The sequence below is a fragment of the Falco punctatus genome, assembly GCF_963210335.1.
Source record: "Falco punctatus genome assembly, chromosome: 6".
In the NCBI taxonomy this organism is placed as follows: Eukaryota; Metazoa; Chordata; class Aves; order Falconiformes; family Falconidae; genus Falco; species Falco punctatus.
Window position 1 is genome coordinate 69,124,072 of NC_137585.1, and position 24,372 is coordinate 69,148,443.

The window sequence follows — 24,372 nt, forward strand, 5'->3', positions numbered from 1 at the left end:
CGATCCCACCACCTTTTTGAGGGGAGAGGCCCTAACTCCTGTGTGACCATTCTCAGTCTAACACATCACTAACCTTTGTATCTTTGCTGCTGCATGGATCTCCATCCCCTACTTCCACTGAGACAGCAGACTGAAGGACCTTGCTAGCACCCTGACCCTAAACATTGGTGTGCTGCCACCAGGCATATTTCTAATAAGCCTGGTTTTACCCCTTTCCCCCTTCAAATCTAAAGCTTTTTCAGTAAGCCCTGCTAACTCCTGTGCAAAGGTCCCTTTCCTGCTTTGAGACAGGTGCACCCCGCCTGCTGCCAGCCGCTGAGGGCCGTACCAGGGCAGGCAGCGTTCCCTGGTTTACGCCTGCAGAAAAGCCTTTGACTTGGCAATGCTTTCAAAGGGATTCCTCCCTGTCCTCAGTGGTTCCTCAGTGGTCTCAGCACCCGCTGTCCCATGGTGACCCTGGGGGGCTCCCCTAGCCCTCTAGAGCAACAGCACAGAGAAAGCAGACCTTTATTATCTGCAGGAGTCACATACAACAGGATGCTACATGGAATTTTCTGTGCACCTGTAGGATGGGGGTGAGAGGGGGCTTCTAGATATATTTTGCAGCTTGGCCTCCATGTGCACAGTGAAATCACTCAGCCCAAGGAGGCTGAAAATGTTGCTGCTGTTTCACAGAGCTACAGAAGGAACCTGGGAACAACTCCTTGTTTTGGCAGCAAAACACAGTGAAATTTGTGCTTTCAGCTTCACCTTTCATTGCTACTATTCCAGCAGACCATTAAAGCTAAACTGAAAGAGGACTGAGGCAAACAATGCCATGAAACAGTTCCACATTGGCCCAAGGGGAGCAGAGAATCTCACAGGTCTTTTCCACCAATATTTTCTGCGCTTTTCATACAGGAAGACAGCTGGCATTTATTCTGTGAAACGCCACCCCGCTTTGTAACACCTTTTATATTGGGCTGTCTGGGAGTGGGGAAGGTAGAAAAAGGGCTCTATGAACGTCAGCCAAGTTGAGCATCATCAGACAAAAGGAGGACAACTTCACAGTAAGATGTTTGTTGCTGTAGTCAACCCCATTTCATTTGGGTTTGCCTCACAGAGCAACAAAACTCAATTCTGTACACACATCTGTGCTGCCACAACTTGACAGGATCTTCTAGAGGAGCCTGGTATTTGTACTGGCAGGGAAAGCCCTCTCTAGCATTTAGTAATTCTTAATAGTAACTCTCGTGAGCAGTTACTAGCGAAAGCTGAACTGCTGAATTTCTTCACTGAAATGCCAACAAACTGCTGAGTCCTGGTAAAGAGTTGCTCATGATTCAAGCAGATGTTTCAACCCCTTTTTTTTCTCTTTTATGACAGCTTTAATGACCTACATTTTCCTTTCAACTGCTCTTCCCCTTCCCTTCCTCTCTCTGCTCCCTACCTCCACACCAGCCTTGAATTTATTTTTAAAAGCTATTCGTTTTTGCACTGTGGGTTGCCACAGCAGTTACATAGATGCTGTAACATTTAAAATAGCCTAAAATTGAATAGCCTAAACCTTGGCCAGACATCTGCGCTGATCTGGGGTGTGCTGGCAAGAAGGAAAGAAATGGCTTCTGGCTGAACTGGTACGGACCCAAATCAAGCACAGACAGTTCACGGCATTTGTTCCAGCTGTGCTTACCCTGTGTGAGAACCATGCTGGTCTCAGCCCTGATGTGGTCGGTGGCAGTGTCCACTGAGTGCACATTTTGCCATCTTTTTCACTCCTCCCAGAAAGTGAAGGAACTGAGGGAGATCTGGAAGCGCATTGTCACATTCTGAGTTAAGCAACAGGATTACTGCTGAAACCAAAGCAAGCCACTCCTTGCCACTAATGAACCTGCTCAAATTGTCCTTTTCCAAGTGTGTCTTTGTATCCCAGACTCTACTAGTGGATCAAGGGTTCATAGGCCAGGGAACAGGGCTCATGGCTTGTGATGCTGATTTTTTTTAGCTTGACTATACTGACTTGGATGATCCATTGGGCATACTGCAGGACTGACATTTCTTCAGACCATCCTGAAAGTTCTCTTTCAGAAACTATTTTGTTCCAGCTGGGGTTTTTTATTAATATTATTTTTATTTAAAAGCCGAGTTATTTTGGGGTATATTATTAGACTTTTATGGGTTGGATTCTCTGCTTGCTCTCACAGGTGAAAAGCAAATGGAAACTTGGTCAGTCAAGAGAATTGCACCCATGTGAAATGCTTGTAAACAAGCAGACAACAGTGCTTTGTATTGCAAGGGTGCCTACAGCTTCCATTAGAGGCTCTCTATTTATGAATATCTATTAATCCAGCCTCAAGCAAGGCTGTGACCACAGACCCACTTCTAAATCCAATGGCAACTGACCCAAAAATGTCAGAACAAATCAAAAGAGCATAAAAACAACCAAAGAAATAATCAAAGACCAGCACAAACTGAACCAATCAAGCAGATGCTACCTTCAATCAGCCTTATTAAATATGATGCTCACTGAGTCATGGCTGCCCAGTGCTTTCCAAAGGGGACCGTCAATAGAGAAAAATCAGTCCTGAAAGATCAGTCCTAACATGAGAGACTCCTGCTGCAACAGCAATGGTTGACTGGGAGGCTTTCTCAGGTATTTTATCTCCCACAATTAGGGCTAATTCCTATCGCAGTAAACAGCAGAAATGTTGCTGAAGTATGTAATTTCCCTGTATGGCTTTTGAACCTTTCTGTGAAAATTATTATTCAGCCTCCTTTCCATTTGCTGTGCCAAGATTTACCAAACTCTGCATTTTAACACACACTTCTGCAAAACCATTTGGTGTCCCTTAACAGAAAAACACACCAGGTAGCAAGCACAAGGCCTTCTCTTTGGTGGGCACCAGGAACCTACTGAATTGGGGGCTGCTCTTGTAGCTGCTGCTGCTGGTTTAATTTCAAATCCAAGGAAATCGTACATGCCCTTTCCTCCTTAGTATACAGGATGCGACACAGGTCTTGGTGACCTGAACATCCACTTAATACCCTATTAGTTTGTGGATACACTACTCATCTTCTGATACCCACTTGGCCTCTCTGGGCAATTTTCCCATCTACTGACATTCATAACATAAGCTGTGAAATGGGGGCAGAACATGGTCCTTCCTGTCCAACTCCTCCAGCAGAATACATGGCTGAGCTTCTTCACCAATGCTAACAGGCTGGTTTCTGATCACTCTGATGCTGGTGAGGTCGTGACAGTCTTGATGATGTTGATGAAGCTAGTCACAGCAGCCACACCCCCAAAGGATCTGACCAAGGTGATGTGCTGTGCCTGTGCAGATCTGCAGGGGCTCATGGCTACCAGGTGTTGGCTTCAAGAGAAGTTTTGCTTTAAGGCTTGTCAAAGGGACCAGACCAGCAACATGGGCCACCATTTTGGAGAGGAAAGCCCTACCAGTAACTTATTGTTTGTCCCTAGTTCTTTCACCTATTGTAGCAGAGCAGAGTCAGCTTGGAAAAGGGATAACTGAGAAGGATGAAAACAAGCAGGCAGGATAGATGGGATGCTGAAAGGCAAAGGGAGCCAAGGCTTGGTGATCGCAGTTGTAAGGGGAGATGCAACAACGCGGCTGAGCAGCAGCAAGACAAAAGCATCCAGACATCTCATTCTGAGAGTCTCCTACTCCAGGAAAAACACATCTAAATATGGCAAACCCTTCATGCTACATCCGGCTGCTGGCTCCAGCTTGCTGGTGTTTGGTTGAGGTCCCCATGGAAGGCTGTCCCCTGAGTGGGGAGGGAAAGTCCCCCCACGCTTGCTCCGTGCCAGAGCCCAGGCTGACTCACCGTGCCAGGATGTCAGCACACAACAGCCAGCAACCTCAGACAGCTGCTATCTCTTCTGCCCGACAAATAGGATATCCTCCATGGCGTGCAGGAGACCAGCTGGAGCTGCTCCACACAGGATGCACTCAGATATCCGGTGGGCAACTCGTCTTCACAAGCCCCTGTGCTGGAGGCTGCACGGGTGCTGTTTATCTACTCCGCAGCCGCTGGGGCAGTCCAGCTGGGATCTGGCTTGCTGGATGGAGCAGCAGGGGCTGGGAATTGGCTGGCTGGGCTCTGTCGTGGCATTTTCAAACATAAACAGGCCCCTGCACAGGACACCTCCACCACTGCTGAAGGAATGGGGCTCAGGGGGCCAGAGGCTCCTTGAACACATCTGCAGAGCTAAATCAGAGGTGCTCCTCTGTGGTGTCTCCACTGCCCACTGAGAAGAAGGCAGTAGTCTGGCATTCAGTCCAACAATAACCCAGCGATAATGGGGCTCCTCACTAGCTCAGAGCCCTGCAGAGCTCTTATGGCACAGATTGCTCTGAGAATTCACCTAACTTGATTTTGTTCTGATAATTATCTCTGCTGGCTTTAATTAGAGCTCCTGCCAGTGTAAAAGCAGAGCTTTTATTCACAGGCAAATCTTGCTCCAGCTGTCCAGCCCAGAGATCCTGAGAAGGTCCCTGAGCTAAATCACAGCATCCCACTTCTGGGAGGGCCCTTCAGAGTCAAAATGAGGGCAACAGTTAAAGAGTCATGTTGTCAGAAATGAACTTGGGAGCATCAGGTATCAAAATTATAACTGCAGTGGACACAGACTGTGATCAAGGGCTTGGGAAACATGGAGGAGCTTAGGCTTTGGAAGTCACTGTCCCAGTAAGACTGCATCTCCCCTCTGCTGTGTCTTGAGTCTGTAAGTGATGTGTGGCAGCAACTGCATGACACTGCACAGCAGGATCATCACCAGCGAGTGTGACAGCTGGAAGCAACAACGGATTTTTCCTTGCAGCCTTGCTGCAAACGCAGGGGAGACATGCCAGTTTTGGCATGCTCCTTGTGGTGCTGACAGCCCCTTCAGTGAGGACGAGTGAGATGGAGAGAGGAAATGACTACAAGTAATTTCCAGGAAGAAAGGACTGAGAACAGAAGGGAAGTGGGGGCAAACAGCAATTCAGTCCTGCCGTTGTGATTTCGAGTCACTTGGGGTATTTATAGCCTGCAAATCTACTGTGGCCACTTAATCATTTGCACTTATTCTCTCTAGTGTGCAGGCTGTACCACGATAACCCATCATTGTTGCCGATAATCTTCGGCACAATGGGAGGAAATGCAAAGGGTGGGACAGAGCCAGTGACTGTGCCAGCGGGACAGGCAGAAAATGCCCCCTCCTGTCCAGTGGGACAGGGCTGGGTCACCTCTGCCAGCTGGGGAAGGGGCTCTTGGAGCAGAGGTGTCTGGGTGGCTCTGTGGAAGCAATTCAGGGTCTCCAGTTCCCTGGTATCTGTCCTCCTCTGCCAGACTAGTTCTCTCTATACTTCCTTGTAGCTGTCTGTAGCTTCTGGAAGGCACATAGCAGCAGCAACAAACCCCACAACTCTCCTTAACATTTTGGGGAAAGCTTTGTCCTCACAGCTGGCAGGACATAAAAAGCAGCTCTGAACACAGGAACCTAGAGGGAGCCACGCTCGCCTGGCCCACAGGCAGCACCTTGACCAAAACAGAGGTTCACACAGTCCTACACAGGCATCCAGGTCAACAGATCCACCTACCCAGGACTGAAGAAATGACTCACCTGGTCAGTGAACTCTCCACAGGTCTAGTCACTAGTGCAGTTCTGCTGAGTCTACAAATCCCATGCTCAGTGAGAAGGGATTTGAGCAGAGAGCAAAAAAATACAGAAATAAAAGCATGGGCAGGGCAGCTCCCAGTCTGGAATTTCCATCCACATAACCCTGATAGGTGCTGGCCCTACAGAAGCTTTTCTGGGACTGATTTTCTCCTGGCTTTCACCTGGCTACTGCTCTCTCCCAGTGTGAGAGCAGAAGCAGACCCCCATGTTTTTTCCAGAAAGGTGAAAAGTCAGTGTATTAACAAGAAAACACGATTACTACCAAGTAGCTCTCACAAACTTGGGAATGGTGCCCAGGAGGCTAAGATCTTGGAAAGACCTTAAGAACTTCCTTGGGGTACTTAACGTTATTTACTTTCCAGCAGGAGAGCTGGAAAAAAATGCCAAACAAATAAAGAGCTCCAACAACCCGACACCAGTCTGGGAGCTGCTCGGCTACTGCAACTCCCTAAGTGATGGGAGGTACAGATGGTGGATTGTATGCTTTGTCAGGAAGACCTAAGGAGCAGAAAGGCATCTCTGTTTGCAGGCAAGGCAAGGAATTGCACAGCAGGCTACTCTGGAGCTCTGTAAGCATTGCACATTTTAACCCCTTGCTGGACATTTTCCAAGCAGGAAAGTAAGGCGTTTAAGGGATAAGGAAGAACACGATGCAAAGCTGATCTACTACAGTGGGTGTGGTTTCAGTTTTAAAGCATTTGTGTTCCTAGATGGACTCTTCTCTTGTCAGGCATGAGAAGGCTATTTACTGGTGTTACTCATCTCAACACAGTCCATTTTGATAGCTTGATGTGATGTTTAACAAAAGGCATTTAATTGACCAGAACTGTTGATTATAGTGACATCAGCAACCTTGCCCTCCTGAAGAGCTTCTTACCTGAACAGCTTCAAGCTCTTTGCAAACTATCAACCCTTGCTTTGCTCCTGGAGACTTTTAGCAGTGTTTTGCACACAGCCTGCCCACCCAGAAGCGTATCAAAGAAATACAGATGACCTCCTGACTCCCCTTCTCTGGTCCTTCTCATGCTCTAGCTCTCCTCTGTATTAACTTCTCTTGGGTTTCTTTCACAGATTATGTCTTCCTCATACAGGAAGGTGCTCCAAGCCACAAAAAGAAACCTCTAGATCCCTGACACTAGTTTGGTAGAGAGTGTTGGGGAACAGCTCTTTTGAGCCTGGGACACCAGCCAAATTCCAGCAATAGAGAGGCAAAGCAGATGTGCACTCTGTTGAAGAAGCCACCTCAACAGATGTTGATGATGACCAAAAGATGCCTCAACACTGTGGAGAGACATTGCCAGTTCCCAGCCTCAGTTTCCCTAGTGAGCTGCACTGGCTGATTGCTTCCCCACTGCTGGTTGGGGGTTCCTTCACAAAAGCTTTTGCCCAGGGATGAGCTGGGTGCCAAGGCGTGATTATGGTAGAAACTGAAGAGATACCAGGTGTCAGCTGGAAAGTGAGAGGTTGGAGATGACATCCTGAGGCTAAAGAGGAAATGAGTGGCAGTAACAGAGGGGGAGGCTGCTGCTTGTGCTGTCTGTGGAGCAACATGCTGAGAGACAGACTGACACCTGGACAGACAGAAAGGCTAACGGGAAGTGACTTTCATTTCTGCAGTGCAGCTTCTGGCTGCTTCCCATTATACCATGGCCATGGCCCTTTCCACCATATTGTCTCCAGTTGCAGGATAAAGGACCTACCTGATGACAGAAGACTCCCACTGCTGCCGCTGATAATTTTGCCTTTACTCCCCATGTTGGCCAGCTTTGAGGTCTTGAGCGTTCCAGTTTCGGTTAGGTCAATCGCAATCTCACTCAGGCTTCTTGCAGCATGAATCTTGGACTGGACATAGACACAGGAGTTAGTAATGATCTAGTGCTTCTTTAAAGCTCACAGAAGGAAAAAGCCTTTTTGCTTTCCTGCCTCCAAGAAGGAGGCAGGAAACAGGCCTCCACAGCAAGCTTGAGTTATTTTACAAGAATAGAAGCAATCTGGCACAGTATTTACTGCTGCACTTCTTACATTCTTAAGTGGGTACAATTCTGGCATTGCTTCCTGCTGTTTGTTATTTTCTCTGCTTTGCCAAGCACATTTTTCCCTCTTAAACTATGTATGGAGTCACTGTGTTACCACATACAATAAGAAATGCCAACGCAATAACCTGCAAAGCCCAAAAGCTAAAGACCATCTCTAGCATCTAAAGAAAGCCAGGAGAGGCCTTTCCAAATCTACAGTGAGCTTTGGACCAAGACACAGTGAGGGCATGGCTTAAATGGGCTGTCATGAGAAGCTGGAAGAAAATACTGGCAGGAAAACATGCTCAGGTTATGGTCCAGACTAACATGCCGCATGCAATGCCCCTGCTGTAAGGGACCTGTTCAAAGCATTACTTCAATAAGAAGCAGCAGCCAGCCCCAGGTCAGTAACTGGCCACGCTAGGGCAAGGAGTCACCCATTGTACACCACCAAATGTCAACAACTTAGGCACCTCCAGGGGAAAGTAAACATGCATACTGCGTAAACCTATTGAATAGAAAAGAATTAGAATAGGATAGAATATTACATTTCAGCTGGAAGGGACCTCCAGCGATCACCTATTTCTCCAATTTTAGGAAGGAATAAGTTGACTTCCTAAGATGTCATCCTTTCTCCATTGGTTATTGAAGGATTTGAGACAACAAGATGCCCAGAAAGTTAATGTGAGATAACTCCAGAACTTCCTCTTCATTAAGCAGTGAGCTCTGATGTGGTTATGCCCACAGAACCAACAAAGGTAGAAAATGTTCAGGGCAAGGGGGTTAAGCAGCGCTGGCAATGAAAAGAGCATGGTAGCTGCTTGCAGGGTTGGGCTTACTCTGCCCTAGTGGCTGCCTTGCCTCTGCAATACAAACCCTCCTGGTAGCAGCTCACCACCTATCTTCAGTCCATTCTCCTGACAGACTCTAGCAAGTGTTTAACATCAACAAGAGCATCAGGAACATTGATCAAACTTGCTGGGGATGGCCCTTCAGTTATATCCCTAGCACTACCAGGAAGAAGAACCCTACAGACCGAGTGTGTCTTGAATTTTTCAGTCCTTTTTCTGACTAGTACAGCCTTAGGATCACCTTAAAATAGCAACTGCCACATCAGAACAACCCTCTGTAGTCCTCTATCTCATTTCAGACTGTGGGCAGCTCCAAGCACTTCAGAAAAAAAATATATGGAAACTTTTCATTAAGCCATTGTGGAATAATCTGTCCACATGGGAAATTTCCTCCTGCCTCTTCTGCACTAATGCTTATGCTCTGAGCTCTGTTTTATATATTGGTTGTTGAATTCAGGTAACAAGCCATGCTAACAAGGAGGGAACTCACAACCAGGAAGAAGCTCGCTGTCTGTAATGCAGCACACAAGGATGACTGCTATTTCATCTCCAACCTGGAAATTAGCTTCTTGCTCGCTGACCCTCACATGAGCTCCTCAGTCACGGATGGAGGGAGCTTGCAGCTCACCCCATCACCCAAATCTCACAAGCCCTGTAGTGCTGAGCTTCCATTAGCCTGGCCTTGCAGGGCCACTGATGTGCAATTTTGATTTCCCAGAACCCAGAAATCTGTTGGCGTATGGTGCCAAGGCTCTCCAGCTGCACGAACTTTTGTTCAAGAAGGTGGTGAAGCCACAGTTCAGGATCACCTGATCACTCACCTCTGCACCTTCTCAAGGCAAGAAGACACTCTCAGCCCTAGTCAGACAGTTCAGGTGATGGGCATATCATTACAGTGCTGATAAATCTGAAGCTGATTGACATCCACTTACCAGGTGTGATCTATTCCTACTGTAACTAACATGAGGTGGGACTACAAGGAATGCTTGCCACAATGGGATTTTTGGTGTTATTTCACACCCTCAGGAAGCAGAAATCATGGCTGAATTGATGGCTGAAGGCTAACCACACTGAGCTTTGCTCCTAGCTCTGGTTACTGATTTGCTGTGGGGCTTTGTGTAAGACACTTAAGGCTAAGTTCTTTAGCAATCCCCTGCCTCTGTTTGCACATCAGTGAAAAAATAAGGCAAGTAAAATGTCTCCCTGTTGCAACTAATTTTTTTAAGATTAATTTAAGACTGCAGATGAAGACAGCACTGGGAGAGCCTTATACTGAAAGCACACTCAGAAGTATTATCGTAATTTAATATTCTTGGGTATTTATGGGCTTTATCGTTACCATTCAGAGGTACCCAAATGCATCATAAGGTTATTGCCACAACAACTCCAAGAACAGGGCATGTGCACTCACTGATTTGAGTGAAGAGGCTGAACTACCAGCCAAGATGTTAGAGCAGATCAGGCAACTGGTACTGACCTTCTTAAAACTAATGCTACAACCAGTTACGTACTTCCCATTTCCAGCAGCTCCTCCCCCAAAATCAGCCCCAGGAGAAGGAAAGCATTCTTTCAGCTTTCTGGATCTGAGATTTCTGGTCAGAAACAAGGTCTGTGAAACATGTTCCTCAAATAGCTCTGGAAGGTTAGTTCTAGGTGAAGAGGAAAGTCACTGCTTTTATCTAATGAGATTTCCTGCTCCTGAAGTCTTGATAAGGAGCCTGAGCATGAACTACTGTCTTGCTGCAATGCCAGATCTTTGGAGGTAGCAAGTCTTCAGACTGTTGCTGTCCTGGTGATTTATCCCCTGCAGGTGTATACATGCTGTATGCACCCTGCATATAGGTAGGGTTATGTATACTTTGTATAACCCCAGGAACAGCCATACTGATCAAACCCAGCGTCTGCCTAACCCAATATACTGAGTCCTTGTGGTAGATGTCTAGGAAAGGTACAAGCTCCCAGTCTGCACTGACAGATCCTGCCCTTCCACTCTGTGAGGCAGTGGTTTTCCTGTATTTGTAGGATAGTTATGGCAAGAAGCCCTACAGTTTATTTCCACTCATTCAGACTGCAAATTAGGGCACACTCTGGCATTACCTATTTGACCAGGCACCAACTAAAGTGCTGAGCAAAGGCAATGCAGCTGGATGCTGTTGTGGTCCTGGCCTGTATGTCAAGCCAGCAATGGCTGGAAGTGTGCCCTACATAAGGCAAATGAAAAAATGATGTAAGACCAAAGCCTGGCATCCCTGGAGCCAGGAGAGAGGAAAAACAAACCAAAAGACAGCAGCTAGGGAATCAGCAGGGCAGAGCGAGCTTTCTCTCCAGAGGGTATAACCCAAACGTGCTGAAGCCATAGGAGAAGGTTTTAGATCCAATTGCAGTTGTGCTGACAGTGCCCTGCACGAACAGTGGGGACAGAGCATCTCCAAAAAGGAATGGTGCTAATTTTCCATGCTGCTCAGTCCCTGCTGCCTCTGCTCCCTACAGCAACGCCAATCAGCATCGGGTGGTCTTGTGCTTTGGACAGCCACTCATCAGTAGCAGGAATCAGACCAACAGCTCATTTCATCCAGGCCACTGAGCAGCAGCCAGCGCAAGGCCTGGGCTAGACTTTGTACTGACAGCACAATAGTGGAAAGCTAGATTACATCCCATTAGCGCTCCCTCGGGCCCTTCGGTCCCTCCAGGCTCAAAAATTTTAAAGCACTTAGCGCAGACCTGCCAAGTCTCATTTACATGGAGGGAGACTGGCTCATTCACGAGTCATTTCAAAGCATGGGGCCAAACTGATCCCCAGTGTTGTTCTGACAGGGTCAGAGGGTGAAGGAAAATCCATCAGTGAAATGCAAGAGTAGACGGACACTAGGGATGAATTTATCCCTCTTGCTTGCAGTGATGGGTCTTTGCTGCAGGTGATTTTTTGAAACCCTTGACCTATTTTCTACTGGTTCATTCAGCCAAAAAGCCTTGCGCTTGGAGCAACGTGCTGTTGGAAATTCCCACAAAATGGGACTTTTCAAGGCTTCTAGGCCAAACTGATTGATTCAGTACAGTCAACAGAGCAAAGACATGCCTTGAAGTCCTGCTGCATCTGTCTCCTGAAAAAAAAAGAAAGCTGACAGGATTTCTGCACACTGCCATGTTCACTTGGAAAGCTGAGGATCTTTTCAGTCTCCACATTACGCTTCAATTGCAAGGACAGCTAGACAGATCAGCGGGGAGCGAGACGCTGGGAATTTGGCAAGCTGGCAAGAGTTCAACATGGAGTGAGGATGCAAAGAAGACTGGGACCTCACTTCCTTGCAAAAGGGTCAACATCCAGGCAAAGCTGATTCTATTTCTTTGTAAAATCATGTGAAGGGGTTTTTCCTGTGGGGATGTGCAGATGGTCCAGATCCAACTGGTGCCCAGTTATGTGAGAAGCACAGAGTTCAAGCTGCTTTATCACTATGTTGTATCTCCAGCCATCTAATATACATCACTGGAGTGAAGGCTCAGCTGCAGTGAGCTCCAGCAGGCTTTTTCTTCTAGGTTTGTTTTTATTTTTCTTACATTTGTCAAAACGATATGAAATTCCAAGTTTGGACATGAAAGGAAGGAATATCTAAGTTTTGCTTTGAAGTTGGGGATTCAGCTGAAGTGGGGGCTGAGATTTAAGGGGATGCAAACCCATGTTACTTGAAACTCAAATGTTTGTCTAAGCCCTTGAGAGCTGAAATGAAGACTTTTCACATTGCCTCACTCTGGAATATGTTTTACTGGTTTTCAAAAGCAAAGCGCACATGCGTACAGTGTCCTCAAGTGACCATCAGGATGAGCTCAACAGATCAATTAAAATTAAAATGAATGAATCTATCAATCTCAACGGTGTCATGTCAAAAATGAGGACAACAGACTAAAATACCAGCTCCCCTAAGGGAAAGAGGCAAAAATATTTGTATGCTGTAACTTCAAAGCCTCAGCGTGACCACTGGGATTATTGTGACAAAGCACACTGACGTGGTCACAGACGTGACAGGTTGACAAATAAGGGCTGGTGGGTGGTGCTGTCTGTAGGAGTGTGAGAGAGGGGAGATCAGATTGAAACACTATCTGCCAACAACAAAAGAAGTCACTGAAGGAAAGTCCTGGGCATTTAAGAGACCCAGTTTCTTACCAAAGAAATGGGAGGAGGAGGGAATCTCCTTTTGTTTGTTGGCTGCTTGTGACCTAAATAACTTGCAGCTATATCAGCAAATCCATCTGGCTAAAAGTAAAAAAAAAAAAAATAAACTACTGTTTGTTTTGCTGAGTTGGTTTTGTTGATAGCAAACCAGAGAGGGCAATGCCTTGCCTGTGGTGGTCCTCAGCAGAGGGGAACAGGACAGCATTACTTGCTATCAGGCAAGTGTGCAATTTTGTCCACATTCACAGCTGGCCCTGAGGCAGAGGTGGGAAGTTACCTACATCCCTAAATTCAATAAAGCTCACAGCAACTAAGATGAACCCTGGTTTTTTGCATTAGGTGGGACATGGCCAAAGTGAGTGTAACTGTGTGTTCTGGCCAAGGCTTCTGAAAGTCCTACCCAGTCTACAATAAAGTCACAGAGATCATGACAGGGAAAGCGATGTCAGAAGGGTTTAGAGTGAGCTGGACTAATAGCATGCTGTTGGCCCTTCACGTAATTTCAGCAAGTCAATTTAATACATTTAACTGGCAGAAAAATAATGCAACAAAGAAGAACAGGAAAAAGAAGTACTTTTCCGTCAGTTTATTGGGCTGAACTGGCTCACAAAGGGACGCGATAAGGTCAGGGCCTGAAAATGAAGGCAACACTTTCAGCAAGAGCAAGATGTTAAGACTGTTTCAGCCATTTGGAGGAGTATTACCCTGCACATTCCTGCCATCTCACCAGAGATGGGAAGCAATGCAGGCAGCTGTATAAGAAGGTACTCACTCAATACAGATTCTGTCTTCTTTGTAAAGTTTTACACCAGCTTGCCCATATGAAGAGGGGCATCTGCATAAGAAGTCTCTCTTCTGTCTCAAAACAACCAAAGCCATCTCCTGCTGCTCTGAGTATGCCTAAAATTACTGTCAATGAAAGGAATTATAAAGAGAACACATACTCCTCTGGTTTCAAGGTGGTTTCTTTTGCGTATTGAGTGACCCTTTGTGCAGCACCAGATCAAGACAGTTCCTTGTAAGGCCAGGCTGTCAGCATCCTGCCTCCCTCCTTCTGTTGTGAGATTCTGTGTGAAGAGAGAACTAATATCCCTACCCTTCATTTCTAGGAAGATTTGGTAGTAAAAAGCAAGGGACAACAAGGATTCAGAAACAAGTGTAGAGTGTGAAGCTACTTTGAACGCAGTTATTGAAAGCTGCCCTAACTTTATGACAGTTCAAGAACGAACAGACATGTGGAAACTGTCCAGACAGGGATGTGACCCTATCTGCTTGCAGACTTTGGCTCCTCCAATTTGGCCATAGTTCAGTACAATCCTTCCCTCAATCCTTACTCCCATAGACGTGAATTTGATACAAATTCCCTCAGTCTGGTCGAAGCCAGCATCTATTTTGAGTCAGTCTGCCTTTTTTTTGATCTTAAGTGGGAAGGGAGAACAGGATAGGAGGCACCGTCTGGGCTTGACCCTGCTGGCACTGTGGGGTGTGAGCACTCACCCACTACAACATGCACTTCCCACCTCCAACAGGCTTACCTTGCTTTGCTTTCTGTCCAGGTAGAACTGATGCTGACTAATGGCCATAGCCCAGATAGACTTTATTAGTGCTGGACAGGCGTACCACGTATGCACAGCAATGCCGCTATGCCCAAAAGTCCTCCTGGTCACAGATGCCCTGGAGAGGAGAAAAGAACTGAGGTTACACCAAGGTTTCCTCTGATCATTTTCTGTGGCAGAACCTACCGCAGACCTCATAGCAAAAGCTGCTGCCTTTACTGCGCACACCCTTGTGCTAATGGCAAAAAAATGCTTAGAGAACAGCAATAAATAGCTAATGAAGTCAGGAGAGCATGTACTTTAAATAACTCCTCAAGTTAGCAAGCTCTAGAGGACTAACCGTAAAGATCATCCAGTTTGTCCAGTTCAGACTGTATTCTTGGGCTTGGCTGAGCTGATGCTGACCTGCTATGTGTTCCAGGGGAGTCAACAATGCCAAAGCATGTGTGAATCCTCTGCGTCTCATCATATGTTGAGACACCTGAGGTCAAGTCCTCACACCCTGTACTACCTCTGGCTTTGGACAGTGGTTCTTACGTATTAGGACCCAGATGGCAACTAAAGATCCTTAGGAACAATGGCTGCTTTAGGGAATATGGGATAAACTGTTCAGGTACCTTGAATTCCCCACATGTATACAGATATAGCAGGACTTGCCATGTGGTATGAAAAAGTGGAGTTGTGAGGTTCAGAGAGGGCTGCCTAGTGCCCTGGAGAGATGTATGTGACTGGGTGATTAGCTGAGTGAATATAAAACCAGGAAAAATAAGAGCTAAATGTTTCCTCTCTGGGACTCCCAACTGTCCTCAAATATTAGCAAAAAATACAGGTTAGGTTTCCCTGTGCTTTCACAGCTGTACAAAACCGCTTGATTATTCCACCCCACCCCTCAACTCTGCCTCCACCAGCAGAGCCCCTGACACCAGCACCCACAGGCTCACACAGTCCTGGTCTGCAGAACTCCTCCCGCTGCAGGGATGTAGCACGGGCTGCAGTAAACCAAGCCATGCATCTACAGAGCCCCAAAGAAATGAGGTCCTCTCTAGGCTGTTAAAAAAAGTCTTGTGGTGGAGGACTATGAAATGAATGTGAGCATGAGTACAGAGGCTAGCTCAGAAATATGATGCTTTATATATATATATATACATACATATATTTTTATATATGTTATATATATTTATATATATTAAAAAATATAGCCTTTCACATAGGAAGACGGATGGTGAAGAAGGGCCACTGCAAGAGACAGCCTGGGGAGCAGGGTGTGCTACGGAGGGGTTGTCGCAGTCTGTAGCCAGCAGGCACTCTGTGCGATGTAGATGTGAAGGTGACACTGCAGGACAGCCTGGGAGCTCTACTGTGGAGTGCAAGGGGTAGTGGACTCTTTTTAGCAGCACTCAGAAGTCCTCAAGGCTGCTAAGGCAGAGGTTCCCCTCCTGCACCTGCACTGGCCACTCTTCCTCTGGTGCCTGTGGGCTGCTGTCCTGTCCAAAATTGGAGGTGAACGTGAGGCGGGGAGGCACATGATCAAAGAAAGTTGTGACAGAGCCAAGAATGAAAGAAATGAAAAATTCTGCAGCAAAATGGGAACTGCTGTCCAGGTGCAGCCTGTGAGAGGGCTGACCACTCTTGAGTCAGGGCCTTTTCAGTGCTGCAAAACATGTTTAAGCCAAATTGTGAAGCTACAAACTGGAGTTTGACTTCTCTGAGAAAACAGCTACAGCCAACAAGGTCTGAGAGAAGTGGGGAATCTCATATTTCAGCGTCACCCTGTGCTGAGTCCTTTCCACATGACTGGAGCAGAAGACCTTGTCCCATTATGAGTATTGCTCTTGTGAGAAAACTCTCCATGGATGCAATAGGACAGGGTCTGATGGTCCTAATGAAGATGGGTGCTGGGCTGCCTCATCTCTGTCACTGGATAGGGAATGAAGGCTATGCTGGGAGGTGCTCTTGAAGTTGAGGCTGGAGAGGGGATCTAACTCTGGATGCTTTGTGTTGGTTAAAGGGACGCAAACTGCTGCAGCATGTTGGCATATAAGGCTCTAAGGCACTAAGGCACTCCAACATGGGCTAAAGCCTTAATTCTTGTGCAATCCTATTCAGTTCTAACACAGTAACTTGTTTTGAACTCTCAGAAACATACTCTGCAAGCCATTCATCTTCTCATCTTAAAAGCAGCGATTTCCAATTGCTTGTCTTTTTGGGATCTGTACATATTTTCCATCAGAACTGCAGACCCTGTTAGAAAGTCTGCAGACTTAGCTGATCAGTGCTGTGGACAGCTGTTTTTGGGGGACCTGTGGGAGACAGCCCATGGCTGTTCTTTCCATTACTTCCTCTCACGATGCTACACATGCTATGGAATTAACCTTGTTGATACCCCCAAAAAAGTATAATTTCCCTCCTTTATGGGATAAGTAACGATGATGAAAAGAGGTTAAATGGCTTGTTCAGGGCAGGAAGCCATGAGCAGAGGCAGGGCTTAAAAACATACATTGTGCTGCCCAGCCCTGGCCACAGCCATGGAGCCGTGCTTGCTGTGACTGTGGTTTGCTGACTCAGGCTCTGGTTTGGCTACGCAGAGAGGAATGTGGAAAGAGCACTGTGTTGGCTACTCCTCCACCTCCACATGCAGAACAACTCCTCGCAGGAGTCCATCCCACTTGGCCGGCAGACTACAGTCCAAGCTGTATTCCCACCACGCCACTACAATGTGCTTTGCTGCTTTACAGCCAGTGTACCAGTTTGCCCTGGGTGGCGGTACTCTCTGGATAAGAAAATCAACCAAATTAATTCCCTTGTAGTGAGAAATTATCAGGCTGACAACCTGGGACAGGGTTTTGTGCTCCTGGTGTTGATTCAAGTGATTCAGAGAAACAATGCAATGGAATAAAAAGCCAGAATCTCTTCTGTGTCAGTAATTCCTATCATCTAAATACAAATGAGACAGAAGAGGTTCCTCTGTGTGGTCACATTTCATGCACAACATTGAGTTGCAAATATTATAATGATTTTAATGTCCCAGAGCTATTTGCCTTTTTTTCCTTGCAACTGCTGCTTCCAGGAAACGGACAGCCTGGCTGTTTAGGGGCTTCTTGCTACTGTTTGCTTGGAGCATGCATTTCTGACGCCTTGACCGCTGCCAGAGGCTCGGTGGAGGAAGGCATGTACCACCCCCAGGTCCTGCTGTTGGAAGATCTCCCAGTGTATTCTCAACTTTGGGAATTTGCTCTGCTAGATTTCATGCGACTATTTACATGCTTAATACTAAGCAGATGCTTCAAGGCTCCATTGACCTGGAGCTGCACAATGACACATGCTGCTCGACTCAGTTTTTGCTTTAACAAAACGCACCTATGGAAATAGGCACCGTTGTATTAGTGTGACACTGTTCATATCAGGGCGAATAAGCACAGAAACTGCATGCAAAATTCCCCTAATAAAAGTACTTATATTAGTACACAGATAGGCATGGGAAACAGGTGAAACAGGATCACAGCTGGGTGATCAGCAAAACATACTACTACCAGCAGCACATAAAATCATTCTGGGAAAAGGGTTGGTTTTCATCAGTTGTATCCACACTTTGAAAAGTGGGACATTGCTTTTAGTGAGAACAATTTACAGAGCAATACACACACGCTGGTCACTGTCTGCAGTAGCCATCCACTACCACAAACGAGCAAGGGTTGCAGAACGCATTGACTAGGTGCAGCACAGTCACTTGAACTCACCCTCTCCCACATTAGATTTCTGAAGTAAGAAGGCAACAAAACAAAACAAAACAAAAAAAAAAGACTCCTGTGCCAAAGAGACTGATGGGCTTTCATCCAGACTGCCGGTAAACCTCTGGTACTGTGCCATTCCTTTCAGTTGCACTATTGAATATTTATTTACAAGGAAGCATGTGAGTACAAAATCTGGCGCCCATCTTCAGGCTCCAAGAGCAAAAGGGGAACAAGGCAACCCCCGGCTCACGCACGGGGTCTGCCGGCACCGCAGCTGGGGCACCGCAGCTGCACAGCCCCGGGGGTCAGTAGGTGCCAAAACAGAGGGAAGGGGGAAAAAAAATATACCGCTAAGAGCCGAGGGGAAGCACATCCTCACAAACAGCCACCCGAACCCAAAGCGTCCCGATGGAAGGAAGCAACAGGCACCGGCTTGGTACCCGTTGCCTTTTGCTTCCCCAGATACCAAGCGCAGCAAGCCCCGGGCTAGCGCGGCTCACCACGACCCGGCTCGGCACGGCACTGCAAAGCCCGGCTCGGTACGGCTCAGCCCGGCTGGGCACTGCAAGGCACGGCTCGCTACGCTACGGCTCGGCGCGCCTCAGCCCGGCTCGGCACTGCAAGGCACGGCTCGGTACGGTACGGCTCGGCACGGCTCAGCCCGGCTCGGCACTGCAAAGCCCGGCTCGGCACTCACCTGCGCGGGTCGTGCACCTCCACCGAGAACTTCTTCTCGCGGAAATAGAGGTTCTCCAGCTGCCTCCATTGGAAGATCTGCGGGCAGAGGAAGGGGGTGAGGCGCCTCCGCGAAGCCCCTACCCAGCCCTGCCCGCCGCGCCGCTCCCTCCCGGCGCTGCGGCGGGGCTGCCCTGCCCCGCTCCGCTCGCTCCGCTCCGCTCCGCTCCGCCCCGGCCCGGCTCGGCTCGGCTCGGCCCCGCGTCCCGCCCGCGCCCCCCGCCCAGGAGCCGCGGGGCAGCCCCGGGGGCGGTGCCCTCCCCAGCTGCCTGCAGCGGCCTCGGGGCCGGGGGGGGAGGCGGGGGAGGGCGCCGGCATCGCTTTGCAGGGCGGAATAGGACTGCAACGCAGGCGAGGCCACGGGAAACCCGGGGTGCGGCTGCTGCCCCCCTCGAGGGCTGGCAGCGTGGCTGTGCGCTGGCGCGGGTCCCAGCAGGGACGAAGGTGGCCTGGCGGGGGAGGCGAGACCCCCACCGGGGTGACCCCCGCCCCACTGAGGTGGGGTACCCAGCTCTGCTTGTACAACCAGGGCAAGGCTCGCACAAGCGTGAGCCGGGCGGAGGCAGCCTATCTACGCCAGCTGGCGGAGTCGTGCGGGCGATGCCCGAGGCCCCCTCGTGCTCCCGGCGGGAAGAAAGTCAATTCCTGCCGCAGTTTTCCAGGCTGCCCTGCTGGCAGCACGCAGCCAGCCAACACCATCGCCGAGGGGGGAAACTGAGGCACGAAGCAGTCCTGGGAGTAAAGTGCAGGTCTCTCCCTGCGTGCCCTCGCCCCTGAGCCAGCCCGGGCCAGCCCTGGGGGTCTCTGCCTGCCCACTGAGCGTACGTGCTCCTGGGCAGTGCAGTGCGCTCCCGGGGTCCCTGTATCCCACGCCTCTGCCGTGAAGTGACCCTCAAGTAGGCAGGAGGGAGCAGTGACCACAGAAGCAGCATGAAGGATGCGGTGACTGCAAAACACTGCGTCAGCTCTGCAAACCAAGGCACCATCACAGCCGGCGACAGGCCCACCACCGCCTCCTCTTCACGAATGGGCCAGCCAAAATCCAAACCCTGGCTGCCAGGCTGCTAATCCTCAGGGAGGAGGCAGCCTCCACCCCCTGGGCATCTCCCACTCGGCTTCCCCGTGCTGCCCCTAGCAAGCAGTAGGGCTTGAGGAGCGTAACCTCGCTGCTGGGGAGCACAGCCAGCAGAGCTCTCTTTGATTTACACTCCTGCTCCTACTACAGGCAGCTTCTGTAGAGTTCCTGTCCTACCCCCAAGGAAGGCGCTGGCTCCTGACAGGCCGAGATAAGCTGCTTGCCAGTGTCAGCGCTCTGGAGATATGTAAACAGGAGGAGTAATTCGATTTGCACTGATTAAGCTGCTGGTGGAGGTGAAATCTAGAAATTAAAACAAGCCACAGCAAGGACCCAAAATTTTATCTGTGCTAATATTTCAGGGGCAGCAAAATTGAAAATCCTTGTGTTTGTAAAAGTTTCCAACCAAGATTTTTTTATTATTTAGTTTTTATTTTCTCTTTTTTTCTTTTTATAATGGGGGGTTTGGAAGGAAGGGTGGGGCAAGGAGGGCCCTGAGCTGCCCTGTACTCTGGGGCTGTCTGCATTGCAGAGGGGTAGGAGAGGAAGGGGTCCAGGAGGGATGGAATGCTTGAAGGGCTGGGCTGTACCTTCCTTACAGGATTATTTTATTCCTCCACTGGAAAAATTAATCACTTCATAAAAGCTGTAATCACCAAACGAAGCACAGAAATACCCACTATTTTACTCACTGAGGAAGGACAGACATGGGGTGAAAGGGTTAAGCCAGGAGCTGAGGTCTGAACTGAGGTCTGTCTGCCCTGCAAGCACCCAGCTTCAAAGGCATGAAAAGGAAGTTTGGAGCCTAAACTCCCACTGACAACAACTGAGGTCAAGCCTGAGACTGCCATGTGGGCTGCTGAAAACAACCCTCTGTGCTTCCAGATGCCCATCCACAAGGCAGGGAGAATAATGGAGCCATGCCGCATGGCATGTGCAGAGGACATGTTTGGGAAGCGCTCAGACATGTGGAACACATAAGAGTCTAAAAAACTAGCAGATCACACCCTTCAGAAAATATCCCTCTGTCCCTGGGTCCCCTGTTGTCATTTATGCCTAAACTTCGGTGTGGCACAGAAGGAATTTGAAAGCCTTTTCGGAGCTGCTGGCAGCTGCTCTCCTCAGACGCTCTGCCCCCCATCCTCCTCCCTTGGACCCTGCCAGACTGTCCCCTGCGCTCCGATCCTTTCCTATTTTACCCTCTACTCCCAAAGTCACAGTACTCAGTTCATTAACTGCAGCTCCATTTCCCTTCGATGATTAACTCCAACTGTCCAAACACACAGGGCTCTGGGGAAGCTGTTCAGATGCCCAAACGTAGGCGTTGAGTGCCATTTTCCGTGGCCCAGGGTACCCTGCCTGGCCCCCGGCTGCTGCCCCAGGAGGGAGGGAGCCTGCCGAGGGGCCGGTGCCAGCCTCAGGCAGATGTCTCTGATCCCCAGCGGGGCCTAAAACGGCATTAGCCACCTACACTTTGGGCACCAGAGCAGCTCCCCAGATTGCTGCATTTTTATATTTAGTCTCTTTGTTTTTCTTGGCAGGGTGCAGAAGGAGGCAAATCCAGACTCTTGGGAAGGAGGGGGTGAAAGTGACCCCACAACTTGGGTTTGTGTCTTTTTTTCCATAGTGCTACTCTCCAGAACATACACGTGCATTTTACCATTGCTGTAACTGAGCTCCCTTTGCTCCTCAAATATTATTCTGCAATCTCCCACTCGTTTTGCCCACATTGATCTGAGAGGTCTCACCCTTCATATACATAAAGAATCCGGTCTGCAAGAATGTGAATACCCACAAGAAAGTATCCACTTTCCTGTTAGCTGATCACAACCCCTCGAAGAAACAAAGCCTAAGGTCTCTCTTCAGCCAGAACTTCTAATGTAAGCAAGCTGTCTCCCTCACCAGTTGTCCAGCTTATGTACAGTTTCAAATTGATGTTGTTAATTCAGTGACAGATGCACAAGGTGCCATTAGTTGGTCTTCTTAAATGGAAGCATAATTTTTACCCATCAAGATCCTTTTACCACATTGGTGCTTGCAACCTTCCCTAGGGAATATGAGGCACAGCAGGAGCTGGTCATAATTTCAACAGTCTTGTGGAAATGCAGTGACAATAGAGATGCTTGCTGGTTTTGGGGCTAGTTTGGGTCAAAGCATCCATGTTCATGACAGATTTACCTCTTCCTGCACTGAGGCTGGGTATGGTTTTGGGTTATTTGGCTTATGATTGCCTTTGGCTTATTTGCAGGGCCGCATCCAAGGCCTGCCCTTGTGGGTGGGACAACCTGTATTGGCTTTACTGGAGTTCTGTTAGGAGCGTAGTGACTTTTGCCAGACAGAAGGTACCTCACAACGGGGACTGGGACAGCATCTCCCCAAACACGCTGGAAATGAGGCTTGGGAGAAACTCAGTCAGTAGCACAAACTGAGAGCACAGCTCCCCTGCCCTTTAGTAGCTGCCTTCACTTGGAGCTTGCAGACAAGGGGACAATTAGTGGTGCTTGCAGTGGGCTGTTCCTGTGATGTGGCGGTTTGCCTGCTGGGATCTCTTCTGAGGTCAGCAGCACAGTTTGGATCATGCAGCACTGGGCAGCTTTCAGATGGGAACAATTTTTGGTAGTGGCCATCATTACAGGCTGCACATGAGATCGTTTAATCTTCAATAGATACTTAAGGAAGGCTCCCAGAGATCAGCTCTTGAGCACAGCTGCATGCTCACACGTGCATGTGAAAGGGAAAGGGGCTACTAAAAAAGGAGAAAAGAATTACCCTTCTTCTTCCCTCCTTCTCCAGGGGGACCATCCCCACCGTGGGCTTTGTTTTATCATGCCAATAAAACTGGAACCGACACTATCACTTGAATTTGCAAAACTGCTTATCAACCTGCTTATTCAGGGGAATAATTGTTCCCTGTTGGACCATGTGTACTGTTTAAAATGTGTTGGCTTGGGTGGGGAGGCTATGGTGGGGAAGAAAGTGCCAGAAATGGCTTTTCTGCAAAGCTGGCAGCTTAGAAGAGGAGCCAAGGGAGGGATCCGAGTGCTGCACGGTGCGCTGTGGAGAATTCAGGTGCAAGCTACAGGAATTTTCTCATTGGAAACCCTTTCCAAGAGTCAGGCAAGCTTGCCAGGCACCAGATGTTTGTGACTAGTTACAAAGAGCTGCAGTCAAAGCCCTTCAGACGCAAGCTTCTTTTGTGAGCACACTTGTGGTTTGCTGGCTGCTCCCTAATTAAGCTGAGCCTGGAGGAGGGGAGGCGCAGGGATCTGCATCCGTTTCAGCCATGAGTCTGAAGAAGGTTTTTACCATTTTGATTGACCGTGGGGCTGGTGCTGTGGAGTTTGCACGCAGCAGGAGGTAGGGTCAGTGTGAGAGCATTTGAAAAATGCCAGAGGCTCCTGATAAAGAAGGGAGGGTATTTCCTGAATGAAACATCGGGGAATGTTTCTGGCCACTCATGTCCTGGGTGACCTGGACTTCGCTGAGGTGTGAGGAGCTGAGTTAATCTGTGCTAGGCACTGGGCCATGCTCTGTCCCTTTGTGGTCGGGAAGCCTTGCCTGAGTATCCAGTGGAGGGACCATCTCATACATTTGGGAACCCCTGGCAGTACTGTGGTTATTGTTGGCTCCTGTGTTGCCCTGCTGCTCAGGGACAGGACAAACAGGGCTGCTGAAGGGCAGCACCGGTGACTGGTGCCCAGTGCCCTCTGGATTATGGTACCTAGAGAAACATGCCCAAATAGTATCTTTTGGAATAATTCTCAGGCTTCTTTATCCTGGGGTTGAGGTACTGGGTGCCTGATCCTGTCTTCTGCCTGCTGGGCCCAGAAGAGCTGGACTTGGCACTGAACTGGGTAGTGTGCACTGTGACTGGACAATCTTCTGGGGACGCAGTGTAAACCGTTTTGCATTGGGCCTATTAAGAATCACATATTAATGCTCAAGTACCTGGTGTCTCATTTTCTTTCCCTTTTATGTGTGCATATCATCCCTTGAAGCACCTGAGTTAGGGCAGAGGCAGAATGGGTCTACTCAGCCATGCACGTGCTCTCAGGGGTTTCAGATATCATGCTTGGTGGCTGCTCAGAATCAAACCATCTGCAGAAGTCTACAAAGGATCTACCTGCTGTATGTCTGCTCTCTTTGGTGACTTCCAGAAGGATGCAGAGGTGCTGGAGTGTGTCCAGAGAAGGGCAACGGACACGGGGAAGGGTCTGGAGTCCTATAAGGAGCAGCTGAGGGAACTAGGGGTATTCTTCCTGGAGAGGAGGAGGCTCAGGGGGCACCTGATCACTCTCTACAGCTGCCTGGCAGGGGCTGTAGGCAGTGGGGGTTGGTCTCTTGCTCCCAGGTAACGAGCGACAGGACAAGAGGAAACAGCCTCAAGTTGCACCAGGGGAGGTTTAAACCAAGTATGAAGAAAAATTTCTTCACTGAAAGGGTTGTTAAGCATTGGAACAGACTGCCCAGGGAGGTGGTGGAATTACCATCCCTGGAGGTGTGTAAGAAATGCATAGATGCAGTGCTCAGGGACACAGTCTAGTGGTGGGTTTGGCAGTGCTGGGGTAATGGTTGG

At 48.7% G+C, this 24,372-nt stretch overlaps 1 protein-coding gene across 10 annotated transcripts in view; it reads right to left on the reverse strand.

Annotated features, from left to right (window-relative positions):
* The window catches only part of FRMD4A (FERM domain containing 4A), a 386,124-nt gene that overhangs the window by 24,614 nt on the left and 337,138 nt on the right, over positions 1–24,372 (reverse strand). For all 10 annotated transcript variants that reach the window (XM_080391697.1, XM_080391696.1, XM_080391695.1 and 7 more), the window contains 3 exons: positions 18,684–18,760; positions 14,235–14,373; positions 7,366–7,507 (listed from right to left, as the gene is read on the reverse strand). In XM_080391697.1, the coding sequence (XP_080247823.1) occupies positions 7,366–7,507; positions 14,235–14,373; positions 18,684–18,760 (358 nt within the window). The remainder of the gene's footprint in view (positions 1–7,365; positions 7,508–14,234; positions 14,374–18,683; positions 18,761–24,372) is intronic.